Source organism: Osmerus mordax, chromosome 6, assembly GCF_038355195.1.
Source record: "Osmerus mordax isolate fOsmMor3 chromosome 6, fOsmMor3.pri, whole genome shotgun sequence".
In the NCBI taxonomy this organism is placed as follows: domain Eukaryota; kingdom Metazoa; phylum Chordata; class Actinopteri; order Osmeriformes; family Osmeridae; genus Osmerus; species Osmerus mordax.
The window spans coordinates 15,570,869-15,585,126 of record NC_090055.1 but is presented as its reverse complement, the minus strand read 5'-3'; the positions used below and the strand labels follow the sequence as shown (position 1 = coordinate 15,585,126).

At 39.7% G+C, this 14,258-nt stretch overlaps 2 protein-coding genes across 9 annotated transcripts; one reads left to right on the top strand and one right to left on the bottom strand.

Moving 5' to 3' along the window:
- Positions 1-347: 347 nt before the first annotated feature.
- Positions 348-2,534, bottom strand: kiaa1143 (KIAA1143 ortholog). Of its 2 annotated transcripts, none has more exons than XM_067237671.1 (3): positions 2,331-2,534; positions 1,512-1,653; positions 348-1,148 (listed from the first exon to the last, which is right to left on the bottom strand). In XM_067237671.1, exons 1-3 carry the CDS (start codon positions 2,436-2,438, stop codon positions 955-957), a joined length of 444 nt encoding a protein of 147 aa, XP_067093772.1. In that variant the 5' UTR covers positions 2,439-2,534; the 3' UTR covers positions 348-954. The 2 variants fall into 2 exon arrangements, with proteins under 2 accessions (XP_067093772.1, XP_067093773.1); XM_067237672.1 differs by having other exon boundaries at positions 2,288-2,514.
- Positions 2,535-3,316: 782 nt separating this feature from the next.
- On the top strand, positions 3,317-13,943 carry LOC136944085 (uncharacterized). Of its 7 annotated transcripts, XR_010876740.1 has the most exons (19): positions 3,317-3,672; positions 7,647-7,748; positions 8,358-8,563; positions 8,767-8,857; positions 8,951-9,059; positions 9,136-9,225; positions 9,327-9,720; positions 9,906-10,001; positions 10,150-10,233; positions 10,701-10,879; positions 11,023-11,116; positions 11,230-11,574; positions 11,676-11,793; positions 11,869-11,960; positions 12,058-12,175; positions 12,336-12,437; positions 12,518-13,094; positions 13,377-13,519; positions 13,652-13,943. XR_010876740.1 is itself a non-coding variant. In XM_067237668.1 (16 exons), exons 7-16 carry the CDS (start codon positions 9,688-9,690, stop codon positions 12,673-12,675), a joined length of 1,323 nt encoding a protein of 440 aa, XP_067093769.1. In that variant the 5' UTR covers positions 3,317-3,672; positions 7,647-7,748; positions 8,358-8,563; positions 8,767-8,857; positions 8,951-9,059; positions 9,136-9,225; positions 9,327-9,687; the 3' UTR covers positions 12,676-13,353. The 7 variants fall into 7 exon arrangements, 1 of the variants encoding a protein (XP_067093769.1); XR_010876736.1 differs by lacking the exon at positions 9,906-10,001 and having other exon boundaries at positions 3,317-3,626; XR_010876737.1 differs by lacking the exon at positions 9,906-10,001 and having other exon boundaries at positions 8,544-8,563.
- Positions 13,944-14,258: the final 315 nt, after the last annotated feature.

Genomic DNA, 14,258 nt, shown 5'->3' with positions numbered 1-14,258 from the left:
AGGGGAACCACCACCCCGGTCTGCCAGTCCAGAGGCACTGTCCCCGATGTGCTTTTCCTATTTGTTTAGAAAATTTCGTTTTTTACCTTTCATGAAAGTTAATAATATTTCAGTATTATTATTATCATACCTTATTACAGTAGTATTACATTGCACATTTAATGTCAGATAAATTTGCCTAATGACTTCAGATTAATAAATCTGTCCATATTTTAAGAAACTTTCCTTGAAAATAGTCTGTAGTCTAGATGTAATAATATTAAGTGTACTCTGTAGGCAACAACCCTGGGCCTCATCTTTTACATTGTTTGTTTTCATTGTATTACAATCATGTTGTGACACAGAGCCAGAAAACTTTTAATGTTCATGAACAGTCATTAGCCTATCATTGGTGTTGAAATGGCTAACATTGCAATTTGATGTCTGTATGACCCAGTGACATTCTTTTCCTCAAATTGTTTGTAACACATCGAACCATTATAATATTAAAAGTACAACACAAAGGCTGGTAAGTTATTTGATGATTGATTTAAACAGGTATAACATTTGTTTGTCACATTATTTATCTTAGGAAAGTCACAAAATCTATTCAACAAAAACGCATTAAATAATTAAACGTGGCAATTCAATAATGCCTTATTTAATTCAAAATGCTGCTGTCACAGCTCAAACCTATACATGTAGTGCCTTACTGAATGCAACTTATAAAATGATTATTGTTTACATATCCTATAATGTTTTCCTGTATTTCTTTGATATAGAACTCAGCTATCTGGCTTATCTTCATAACATTTGTAGTTCTAGAGTTGTATTTCAGTTATTACAAACCAGACTCTAAATGCCTAGCAAAGAGAACTGACTAGTGATGTGTACATAGAGGCCAACAGAAAGGACTATCAGTTCTATTCTCAATGAGAAGTCTCTCGTCTGAAATCTTCCATTGATCGATACCATCTAGTCCTCTTCCTCATCGTCTCCCCCAAAAGACAAAAGACTGTTGTTCTTTACTTTCTTTCCTGACTTCCCCTTCTTATCCTGTCTACTCTTTCTCTTCTTGTTAGAGCTTGCAGTGATGCCCTGGAACTTTTCAGAGAAGTTGTTTGTTGGCTTCTTAAACATTATCTTCCCCTCTGCTGCAGGCTCCTCCTCTGTGGAAAGGTGGACGAATCAAATGTTACTGTTTATATGGGAGTCAGGTGGCTAAACGGTTAGGGAATCGGGCTAGTAATCTGAAGGTTGCCAGTTTGATTCCCGGCCGTGCCAAATGACATTGTGTCCTTGGGCAAGGCACTTCACCCTACTTGCCTCGGGGGAATGTCCCCGTACTTACTGTAAGTCGCTCTGGATAAGAGCGTCTGCTAAATGACTAAATGTAATGTTAATGTAATATCATACTGTTTCATCAATACTCAACTACACAGCAATATATCTTGAGGATTATATTAAAATAGCTTTTACATGAAGGCCTTGATGACAGATGATAACTGTAAATCCTGATCCATTTATCTTACGTTTTGTGACACTTGCAGTGCCATTCTTTATATTTTTTACTTCGTCAGCACTGAGATCTCCCGTGTTTAAGACCACGACTTGTGGCAATTCATCCTCATGATCACTCCCACTGTCATCATCCAGTACTGGCATCTCTTGGCGCTGATGAGAAAGAGTAGACTATTAGCAATATAATGTTTTGACTATATGGAAACATATAGATTACAATGGATCAACATGAACTAATCACTGCAAGGGAATGTGTCACAATAAATAGTATGTCAATACAATACTATAGTATGCAAAAAAAATCCAAGAGACCTAGCTACTATGCGGTAGCTTGATTGCTCCGTTTGCACAAAGGCACTCTTATGCATTTCACAGAAACACAGTTCAGTCAATACAAATACACAAATGTAAGCACATCGTTTCCTTACATTAATAGAAAACTACTGCAGAACTAGCCAACACACTTATCTTGGAGGGTACTGCGATGCAGCTTTTTGCTATCGTTAGTTATCGATCATGCAATGGTAAATACCAATATGCAGCTCTTACATTTATAACAGTCTTTAAGTTGTGTTGGGCTAACAGCGCAACACAAAACCCTGCGTCGGTAGAGATAGTCTCAGTCGTGATCATTTGAATTTGAAACCAAAATGTAGCCTATGTCGTTTTTTGTTTTTAATTCCATGATTTTTTAATTTAATATCGCAGCCATTCCCAAATGCTTTGGATTAATGTCACATGTTTTCCAACAGTCAGTCTAAAACCTATAATCTGAGCAAATTAATACCTGCAATTTCGAGGAACAATGTGGTTTGCTCGGGTGCCAATACCTTGGCGTCAATTGTGGGTCCTTCCTGGAAACCAACATCATCCTTGAACTTCTTCAAAAAGGTTGGCTCAGCTGGCTTAACCCATGTAACGTTGCTTTTCTTGTTCATCGTTAGCTTTATTAAATATACGGACCACACCTATGTACAATATACTTTATTGTCTTGCCTGTTCATGTCACCTCGATGAGAGACTAAAACAACGTCAATTAGGAAACTCTTTTCCGGTAGATTGAAAAATAAATTTTCTAAATAAAGGTCACGAGACAAAATCTTTTTTATATGATTGGAAAGTGAAATGTAAACTTTCGTTCCAAATCTTTTACTAAATACACAATATATATTTACAATAATCAACAGAATAAAACACTGTTTAAGATCAATTATATTTCAGAGCAGTAACTTTTCAAATATAGTGTTAAAAACTAGCTTGTGTGCCCCATTAATATTGGGCTAACAGGATTTCAGGAAGGTGAATCAGAATATCTAATACTATTGGAAAGCTTATTTATAGGAGGGGTTTTACTACAGCATACATTGATACTGGGTGGATATTGGAAAAATTGGTGTCTGGACCTTCAGGACAGTGACACTGAGAATAGTACACATGTGCACCCAAAATGGGTCTCCCACACCTGTGTAGATGATAAAGAAGGTCGTCTCCCCCCACCCATCCCCACTTTGGACATGCTAAGTGTCTTATTTTACATATCGCTAGTTTAAATAACCAGTCTGAAATGTCTTTTTTTATAATAAAATTCTACAAATTGTAATCACAAAACTTATAATAACTTATTTTATCAAAAGTTTGATGTGGCTTGCCACCCAATTTCAGATTCTGGCACATTTTAGGCCACGCTTTTATTTTGAAGGTAACTTTGCAAAACCGGAAAAGACTGTCGCCATTGCTTACAAGCACTGAGTTCGTCATCATTAACTGCCCGCTGTAGGGTACCTTCGTCATAACGAATACATACTTGCATGGGACGTAGAACGACTGGAATAATTGATGTAATTCATGTGGAGAATTCATGCTGTAATCGGGCTGTAGGCTTTGGGTTATGAGAGAGCAGAGGTCAGACAAGCACTGATTAGAATACTAGTTTCTCTACATCTCTAAACATGACCTCAGGAACATTCTACGCATTACTGGCTGGCTTCCTTGGTGCCTTTGCCTCCTCATCAGCAAAGCTATCCCTTGGGGCAGACTACCTCAGAGAGATATGTGAAACAGAATTGAAAAATTGGGCTGGTGGTAAACATTGGCCTAATCAGAATGTCACAACTCTCTGTGAACGGGTGAGATCATTACTACTTCGTCCAACTGACTGAGAAGAATATTGGGGTGAGATTGTCAGAACTCTGAAACAATTTGAAACTCCATAATGTGGAAAGAACAGATTTGCAAACTGGCAATACAAATGTGCAAGCTAGTACACACATTTGAAAGCACATTTGAAAACTTTAGACTTGTGACTTTACATGTTAACATTTTTAAGCATAGGTTTTTAAGTCAACGTTTGTAAGCATAACTATGGAAGCAAATCGTTACCTCAATTCATGGCGCTCCCTCTAATTGTGCAAACACTGTTAGAATTAGCTGAACAGGTAAAATCTAATAATATATCTGAGTCTGATGCCCGTGACCGAGTAGAACAAGTCATAGAGAGCTTGGCTGCATACTCTGCCGTCACAGATTTACACATTAATAGTAGCTCTGCCACTGTTTTAGTCATTGTTTGACATCAAGTTGCTCAGTCTGTGATGCGTCCTCTAAAGACCCGGCAATTCAATCAATTTCCCGGCACATTTGCAATGTAATGCAATGCAGATGTGCACACCGCCCCCTACCGAACAAGATGGATAGCTCGGTCAGCAGGGAGCTGAAGAAGAGCGGCTATTGACGTCACTCTGCTGCGCCGCTCAGAATGCTTTTTCGTTCATTTTGCATTTCTGCAAATGCATTTGAATTGTGGTCACGATTTTACAGCCACGTTCTTAAAATGAAAATGCATTTCTGGAAATGCATTTGAATTTGAATTGTGGTCACGATTTTGCAGCCACGTTCTTGAAAATGAAAATGCATTTCTGGAAATGCATTTGAATTGTGGTCACGATTTTGCAGCCACGTTCTTAAAATGGAAATGCATTTCTGGAAATGCATTTTAATTTTCAAATTTTACATTTCAAATTGAATTTTGGTATCTATTTGCTGGGGCATGTTTTGAAAATTAAATCTCAAATGTCTATTTCTTTTTCATTTTAATTAAGTGAAAGATTGAGCACTCTTGAAGAAGAAAATTAAAATGCAAATAGGATGATTGATTACTAATTTCATTTATGAGTCAAATAATGCAGCCACATTCTTAAAATGAATTTTGGTAACGATTTGCTTCCATACATAACTAGAAAGGTACATTTCCTGAAGAAAATGTGTGTGTTTGCTGAAAGCAGTTGAAACGATTGTTTTGATGGCTTGAATAGTGAAGAAGGTTTTACAACATTTTTTTTTCTTTTTACAAGAGGTATGTGCTTTAAAAACAAAATGGCGAGAAAGTGTTAAAAGTATATCTGTCACTGTTATGCATTGCAATATTTTCTTACTGTTGAAATGGAGAAAAAACAGTGATGAAAAGAGTATCTTATTGACTTTCATACATTTTTAAGCGTTAAAGGTATTAAAGAATGAAAGACTGAGAAACAGAAAAAAGGTTTGAAGAAAAATGAGCAAATATAGTGATGAAGAGTATATTGCATAACAGTTATCAATATCATAGCAGACAAAAGTATGTCAGCAGTATGAAGGTGAAAAAAAGTGTTGCTTTGAAACCAAAATGGTGAGACAGTGTTAAAAGTATATCTGTCATTGTTATGCATTGCAATATTTTCGTTTTGGGTGCTGGTTCGGAGCATTCTCACTCCCCCGCAGAATTCCACTCCCCTACGCGTGAACGCGAACTGCCTTCCAAACGTATTGCTATGTGTAGATTGGCGAACCGAGGCGATTTTTACAATGTTAAGCATGGGTTCCCTCGCCTTAGGCTTTGAGGAAACTGTCAGTAGGCTATTTAATTCACGTTTCATTAAAATATAAGTTATGTTGCGCTGCACTTGAGAGCCTATACGATTTGTATGTCGTAAAATCTGAATGATTGTCTCACGAAAATAGACGTAATGTGGATCTGCACTTGAAAAACGATGTTGATGTAGATGTTGTGCTACACTGTCCTATTATCGGAATGAGGGTAATATGTGAATTATGTTGTAGTTGCGACATGCTGTTATGGCACTGTCTGGTGAAAGCGAGCATCCTTCTTTGTATTCATTTGTACGAATCACCTTCAGTTTGATTTGAGCACAACAGTGATGGAACCATCTGAGGCAGCTGTCACAGCCAACCTGAAATTTTGTATCAACGTTAAGACGAATTTGTGTATTGATAATGACTGATCAAACATTAGGAAAGGCAAAAACTGTCACTGTCACGAAATTGTCACGGGGATTTCAGCAGGTATGAAAAACAGTGTTGCCAAAATCCTACTCCCCTTCTAACTTTAAAATTTTTGCAACTAGTATCAAAATCTTTTTATGGAACACTTTACAGGGCATGAGGAACCACCAAAAACAGTGTTGCCAAAATCCTACTATTTCACATGGGAATCAGAAGGTTGCTAGTTCGATTCCCGGCTGTGCAAAATGACGTTGTGTCCTTGGGCAAGGCACTTCACCCTACTGGCCTCGGGAGAATGTCCCTGTACTTACTGTAAGTCGCTCTGGATAAGACTGCTGCTAAATGACTAAATGTTCCGAATGCTCCGATTCCGAGTGGTTCGCGCACGTTTCCGCGGAGGGGGTGCCTCTCCAGAGCCGTGCATCGGATGGCACAACACCGGTGCTTAATTAATTTCGAACCAGTTCTTTCTCGTTCGACAGCCTGAGAACCGTCTCCAAACCAGGGAAAGTGGTTCCCAAGTAGCACCACATCGGAGCTGGGCTAGTGTGGGTACCATGTAAGAACCGCTTGCGTCAGGGGCGGGGTTACCGTGACCACCAAGATGAACAGAATCATTTGACCGACATTGCTCATCCAAGTTTTTACAATTCATATTTCAGCTAAACGGTACGTGTAAATCATCATCTGAATTAAAATGTGACGAGAAGTTGGCAGTGTAGTTCCTGAAAATTTGCTTATTTTATTGATGAAACGGCTAATTCGTAAATTTGCTCAGACTTTTCGATAACCTAGCTAGCATTGCAGTGCGGACACTAGTTGCTGCATTTGATCATAATCCTATCAAATGAGTGAAATGACAAACACAAATGTTATGAGCTATTGAGCCTATATTTAACACAAATGTAATACACAAGCCCTATACAGCAAAAGTTTTGTTGCGCAGATAATGCCAGTGTTAACATACTGCTGCGAGGCCAGGGTATTGCGGAATTGCCAATAAATCCCCCATCTCAACCTCGCGCAGTGTTGCCAACTCCTCAGTAAGGAAATTAGCTATTGGCTGTACCAGAGAATGTCTAATATAGAGAGAACTGCCACTCTCGGGAAACTTCCGGGTTCTGAACTGGTTGCTGTTCCACTCTATTTCCATATGAGGGCGCTAACGGTCGAGTGCAGAATGAATGGAGGTCTATGGAGCTATACCCCTCAAAATCCACTTTTGTCAGGATATAATTTTTTGTATAGTAATTTGAGTTCTGAATTCGAAAGGGGAGGCAAAAAAAATACACACCGCTGGGTGATAGATTTTTTAAAGTCGCCTTTCTGTTCTAAAAAGCCTTTTAAAATGTAATTGACGTCATACACATTGTACAGCCTGAGATACTGCTTGACGGCAAGCTCTGGTTACTTCCACTTTTCTCTCGAGGCATCGACAACACAGCTGACAGGTTAGGCTCTCCCTGTCAATACACATGCTAGAAAGAGTTTTGGTTTGCTAATGTTGTTGCTAATGTTGCTAATGCTCTGACATTCTGGTCTGCTTCGGATGCCATCAAGCGGGATCTCTGGTCGTAGTCAGTCCTTCACTAACAACCTGACCTCACAGTCTATTCGTAACATAGTGTACGTCTTTCTGTGTCGTATACTATGTTACGAAAAACCGAACCACAAGGTGGCGCTTCACCCGAAATGTCACCTAAAATTTGTGTAGCTTATCGTAAATATCCACAATAACAATTATACAAATATAAAATATATATTACTGTACAATATTTACATATTGCTCTCTGCTTTAAAGATAAATTCTGAAGTGCTTTGCGAGCACCCGTTTGTGGCATTTTAACGGGACGGATCTGTATTTTCAGTATGGAATTACGCCTTGACCTTCATCAATCGCCTGTCAATCAAAATGTGACATCCTTGGTTACGGCGCTGACAAGTGACGTCCATTGCTTTAGAAGTTGGCGGTAAGTACCTACCTAAAGATGTTCAGATTTTTATTTATTTATTGTAAATGCACCCTTTCAGGCCGAAGATGTGTAATCATTATGTAATAGTTAAGCAAGTAAACTCAAGGTAACCATGGGGATGCTCCAACGTGGAGTTCTAACTTAATTTTGTGAAAGTGCATGGTAATAAATGCATGTTAGCCATGCAACGTTAGTAAAATGGCTAATTAACGGTACGCTAGCGTGGTCAGAGCATTCATGAAGGCATTCAGTTATTTACTTATATTTTATCTTATTGTATATTTTATTTAATTCTAATTCCACTTAGTACTGCTAGTTTATGTACCCTTAGTATAGATAGTCCACATATTTAATTTTTAGGTTCCTATATGTTTATTGTATGCACCTTCCTGCCAAAGCAAATTCCTTGTCTGTGCAAACTTTCATGGCGAATAAATCCCATTCTGATTGTAATTTAAATGAAAATACTAATAATATCTATTTATGTCTCCCCTGTGTGTGTGCACCTTCCCCTTCTTTAATTGTACGTTTTGCTCCTTCCCAATATCCTCCCCTGTCTTTGCCCCCCCCCCCCCCCCCCCCCCCAACACACACGTGTCTCCTCAGATTCATCTGTCATCTTTCTTTAACATTGACCTCCATATTCTATTTGTCTACTTGTCTGCCTCTCGTCTCATTGCCTGTTGTCCATCTGTCTGTCTTCCTGTACTGTATATTTATTGTCTGTCTGCCTTGTCCTTTTGTCCTTCTGTGTGCCCGCCATTTCTGGCCTGCCCCAACGGTTCTTTTAAGAACCAAAGTTCTGCTGTCAAGTAAGTTTAACATTGAAACAATAGTAGGTACCATAATATGACCGTCCTTTATGCTACCAATATGTAATACATGTACAATAGAAGTCCCCTGATATGTGTAGTGACCTACATTTTTGTAAATTATTTTTTGACACAAATATTACAACTATCTAAGATATCAGTTAAGATTGAAATATGTTGGCCTGTAATTTACTTTTCCATAGTATGGCTTCAAAGGAAGATGCTGAGGATGCTCATCTTAGGGAGCTTCTGAAACAAGGTCAAGCTTATGCCAAGGACCTTAATCCTGAACCGGTAATAATGATGATGAAACTAAAACTGTGTGAACAATACACTAGTACCTGAACTTGGTCATTATTCCAGTTAATAACATATATCTTTTTGTAGGCTAAGAACAAAAAGAGGACCACAAAAAACAGGTTCAGGATTAGTTGGAGAAAGAGAGATGTGCGGGGAGCATTAGTCCCACAAACTACCAAATGTCGATCTTCAACTGGTAAGTTGAATATTGAAAGGTTCTGGAGTAATGCAGCATTATAGGATGCATTTCTTCTGAATAATTGTTCTCTCAGCACCCAGGGCTGGAACGAAGAAACGCAAGGACACTGTCAGTAACACACAGGACCTTGTTGAGGACAGGGATCATCAGGAATCAGTTCTTTGTGAGTAACAAATGTTTTTATTTTATTTTGAACAGGTAATGCCAAACTCAAAAATACCTCTTCAGTTAATGTTCTGTACTACCAATTTCTTTCATCTACAGATTCCCTTCTTCAAGCGGTCAAAGAAATGTTACTTGATGGTCAGCCCGCAGCCCCTGAGTGTGAGGAAACACACAGAGGCACAAGATTGGGGAATTCGAAATGCCTGTTCTGCAGAGAGGTGGAAAGTGTCCCGCCCGCATCTCATCAACAGCACGCTGTCAGATGAGGCAGTATTGCCCACCACCTGCCAGTGGTGTAGGCAAGGAGTGGCTGTGATGAGGTGTAGTGAGTGCTTACCTCACCAGTATCTGTGCATGGCCTGTGACAAAGAGCAACACACCAGACATGTTCTGCACAACCGGAGATCCCTGATCTCAGGCTACCTCCACCCTGTGCCTCCCACCTCATTTGTCAGCCAGGATGCTGACGGGCAATATTCCCTTACCCACCAAGGTAAGGTGTTTGGTCATGAAACATCCTCTAAATGTCTAATGTAATCTAACATCAATACTGTAAAATGTTAGATATGGCTTGAGGCACTTATGCAATGACTATAAGGACATTAGACGCAAGATTACTAATACAATCCCCAAGATTATACACAATCCCCATGCTGTGTCTTATAAATATCTTTGTAGCTCAACTACTTCCTTTAGAGGTATCAGCCTGCCAAACCTGCCAGCTCCCCATGACTGTTAGTGTGGGGAGGTCCATTGTTTTAGTGACCATGAATGGTGAATTTTACACATTTTCATTTAAGAAGAACAATCATTTTATTAATCTCACATGTGAACACGCCTGCTCTTGCAGGTAGCAGTGAATATCAACAAACAAAAATATATTGCTGTTAAATTATCTCCTGTGACATTATTTCCACTTTAGGTCGCTATGATCTTGTCCTCCCTGAAGCACATTGTGAATGTTGTGCCTCTCATTGGACACCTGCGCTGGAAGACGTTGTGCAAAGTGGGTACTGGCCAGGGACGGTCAACTTCAATAGTCTGTTTCATGTTGACGTTTTCCAGTCATACCTGGAGTTAAAAATGTCAGCACCTGGGGGGTATTCCAGAAAGCAGGTTATGTGACATACCCGGGTAAGTTAACTCCCCAGCTGACACCCAGCGTTGTAGCAACATTGCCAGTATGTTGCTGCCACATTGTGAATAAGCTGGTGGGTTAACTTACCCAGTTATGTTGCATAACCTGCTTTCTGGAATACCCCCCTGGACTGTCCCGTCTGGCATTTACCACAATGCTAGACAAAAAAAAACAGCCGCTTTGGAAGAGTGAGTACCGTGTGTGGCACTAATAGTGGATATATTCATCACTGCCTGGTAAACTATACACATTGTATATGTTTGGACAAATAAGATAAGAAATAACCTACATAGTATCAGACTATTCACTGATATATATGTTTTTTATTGAAACAGAGTGGTAAAATATCTGGAGACACTTTCCACCAAAGCTTCATGGAATGGGCCATCTGCAGATATGAGGTTGACAAGATGTGCCAGGAGCAGCCGTTTGTCTGCCCTCCATGCACTCCCGAAATGCTTGCGGTAGCAGTGGATGGCAATCGCAAACATTATCGTTTCAAGAAGGCAGGGAGGTATGTAATGCAAACTATTTACTGGTAACTCCTAAAGTATCCGGACAGTAATCTTCCACTTCCACGTTAATAGAAATAATACAATGTAATAAACATTGTGTTGTATAGTACCATCTGTTAACCGATTTAATTCCTTTGTGTAGTCAGGACAGTCATGGCCACTTGGAAGGTGTTTTCCTTTGCGAGGACAGCAAGGTGTCAGAGTTTGTAGACCATGTCCACAAGGCCACCAAGCATGTAAGTAATTTCTGTTTGTGACGTCGTTATTATTTGATTACAAGTTTGAATTTTAAATATTGTGTAGACCTTCATTGAACATTTTCAGGGATTTTGTGTGTGTCTATCCGAAGGTTCCCGGAAAGGGTGTCTGTGGTGGGGCTGAATTTGCTGCTGCTAAGGAGATTTCCAGAAAATCTAGCAGCAAGCTTGATGAAGAGGGCATTGAGCTTGCTGTCTGCAGGCATGGCACAATCCTTAGAGGCCTTAATATGTTTAGGGGGGAAATATATGCATATGCCCTCTACTTGCAGAAGGAATTGGGCAACACTGCAACTTTCTTCTGCACTGATCTTATGTGCAAGTACTGGCCCTACTTGCAGAAGGTCTGCAGAGTATGCCCAGAACTACAACATCTTCTAGGCATGAAGCCCTTTCTTTCTGTCCTCCATGCAAAGGCCCATGGAATGAAGTGTGAGGTACTGAACCAAACCTTTACTTCCTTACCTTTGTTATGGTTCCAGTTAACATAATCAGTACATGTACTGGATATTATATGGCATGTCTTCTGGCCCAATAGATCAAATGGGGTGGGGGGTTCCAGGAGAATGCTGCCTGCACCCTGGGAGAAGAAGTGGAGCAGGCCAACGCCTTCCTCTCCAGGATAGGCATTTCCACAAAATATATGTCAAAAGCTGGTAAGCATATTGACTTCTTTCACATCAACATGCATTCTAGAGCATGCCCTTGCACTGACCAATGTTCCTTTGCAGCACGCACTGACATGATCACACTCTTGTGCATGGGATGGAACCAAGCCAAGGTCCAGCACATGAGCTCCTACCTCAGCAGACGATTCCTGAAGGTACCCTGGAATGTTCTCAATGCAATAAAGCATATATATATATATCATGTAGATCAACCATCTCATTCAGCATTTGTGTTTTTCTTTCCTTATTTAGACCAAGCAAAGTCTGCAACAACAAAAAGACAGCTATGAGGCCTTAAAGACAGAGCTGTCAGTCGACAACTCCACAATCCTGCAGTGGGTGACCGATGTTCAGGAGTGGGCTGAGAGTGGTATGTCCGTACACAAAATTAACATTATATAATTTTACTACTGCTGATAGAATACAAATGTCATATGAATGACTGTCGATCTGGGTTTAGCAAGAATGCATGAAAGTATTTTCTGTCCTCAACTCATGTTTGTACTTGGGTGTTCTCTTTTCTTAACCAGCACCAGTGGAGGACAGTGATGCACCTGTGGAGTTGCAGAAGAAGATGGAGGAAATGTCTGCCAGCATCAGGCAGAGAACACATCGGCTGTACAGGCAGAATGGTTTGTTAGAGATCGGTTCAAGAAACCAGCCATGGCCATAATGTCAATCTCGGACACATGTCTATGTTAATGTTTTTCAGACACAAACAAGGGTCGCCACAGGATGAGAGCCAAAATAAGAGAGGAGAAAGGGAAGCTGGCTGCCCTGGTCCTGGAACATAATACACTTGTCCAGCCACTCGAAAGAGTGGAGTCAGTGGAGTTAATCTTCCAGCCGGAATACATATTCCCCTGGTAGGTTCCAACATCTGGTATGTAGCCTATAATTGTCATAAAAGTGAGCAAATCAAAGTAGTGCTTTTTGTGTTGTCCAGCACTTTTCGCTCATGCTTCTTATGGTTACTTGAATTAAGGTTTCCTTGAAATTGTAATATATTTCATGATGTTTTTGCGATGAACTGTGCTGACCGTTAAACACTGTGTAACATTTTTTTTGTTTATTTTCCTGAGGGTATTTACATAACATTTAGTCATTTAGCAGACTCTCTTATCCAGAGCGACTTACAGTAAGTACAGGGACATTCCCCCGAGGCAAGTAGGGTGAAGTGCCTTGCCCAAGGACACAACGTCCTTTGGCACGGCAGGGAATCAAACTGGCAACCTTCAGATTACTAGCCCGATTCCCTAACCGCTCAGACACCTGACTCCACCTGAGCAGTAAGTTATTTCCTAACTACTTTTATATAAAATGAATAGAAATTGGCGAAAAAGGTTTGTGGGTAGTAATAGCCACTTTCGATACTTTAGAGGCAAAAGCAATTAGGAAATAACACTTAATACTTATGAAATCAAATATCTAGTAAATATTATCTAAATATCTATATCTAAATCTAGTTTTACAAAATATTATCATTGTATTAATGTATTCCTATTATTTTGTGTTCTTAACCACATAACTGTCTTTTGTACTTATTTTTGTTAAACAACTTTTTGCTTCAGATACTGACATTCTCACAAAAAAGAAGGTCTTTGAGAAGGTCATGGGTATCCAGAGGCTGGAGGAGGAAGAAGTGGTCCTCGTCAAAGAGATGAAGCAGCACTGGGAATACCTGAAGAGACGTGCTTGGAGCAGTCAATCTCTGGTAACGAAAAAGTGTGCATGTACACATTAACTCATTTTACATTGTTGCGATTTAGTAGCAGTTTCAATTAGGTTACTCTGGTGTTTTCCGTTGAGGACGCAAATGTTTAAATAAGCTTATTTATTTATTTAGGTGACTGTTGGAACCTGTCACCAAAAGGGAGGAAGGGACTCCAAAGTTTGCACCAGAGGAAACTTACAGAGTTGAAGTCTCACCAGGCTGTAGTGAGACAGATGTATCTCCAACACCTCCACCTGGATCTTACAGAACCCGACCTGGACCTGGAAGAACTCCTGGAAGAGGGCCAGGACTGTTTAAGCTGACACCAGCTCAGATGATGACGACGATGTCAACACCTAGGCATCGACAGAATATCAATGATATGCATTTGAATTTGGGTATTGTGAGACAAATAAATGCTTTTCTAGAACAATTTCTTGACTGGAAATCAATACATTTTACTTTTCTTGCTTCAGGTCTATGTACCTGTTTTATCAACAAGATACCACTGATATCTAATAACATCTGCTACCCCAAAAAGGCATTACAATATATTTGCATGTTTCTATTCCCCTTATTTCAGGCAGTAAGACTCAGTAGTAGTTAATGAACACTTTGTACAATACATATTTTGGCTCGTATTTTGTTTACATACTAACACTTCTTTCTGTCTACCTGTATTACGCCCTCCACAGGCTTTGCCTGTCTTTCTGTTTCTGTCTTTCTGTTTGTCTGTGTA

Bases quoted from the DNA above. Each gene is read 5' to 3' on its own strand.
- kiaa1143 (XM_067237671.1), bottom strand. From the start codon at position 2,438: ATGAACAAGAAAAGCAACGTTACATGGGTTAAGCCAGCTGAGCCAACC. The intron at 1,654-2,330 runs GTATTGGCACCC...CTTTCTCATCAG, and splicing joins GACCCACAATTGACGCCAAG to CGCCAAGAGATGCCAGTACT. The intron at 1,149-1,511 runs GTAAGATAAATG...ACCTTTCCACAG, and splicing joins CACTGCAAGTGTCACAAAAC to AGGAGGAGCCTGCAGCAGAG.
- LOC136944085 (XM_067237668.1), top strand. From the start codon at position 9,688: ATGCTGACGGGCAATATTCCCTTACCCACCAAG. The intron at 10,880-11,022 runs GTATGTAATGCA...TCCTTTGTGTAG, and splicing joins CGTTTCAAGAAGGCAGGGAG to TCAGGACAGTCATGGCCACT. The intron at 11,575-11,675 runs GTACTGAACCAA...CTGGCCCAATAG, and splicing joins CCCATGGAATGAAGTGTGAG to ATCAAATGGGGTGGGGGGTT.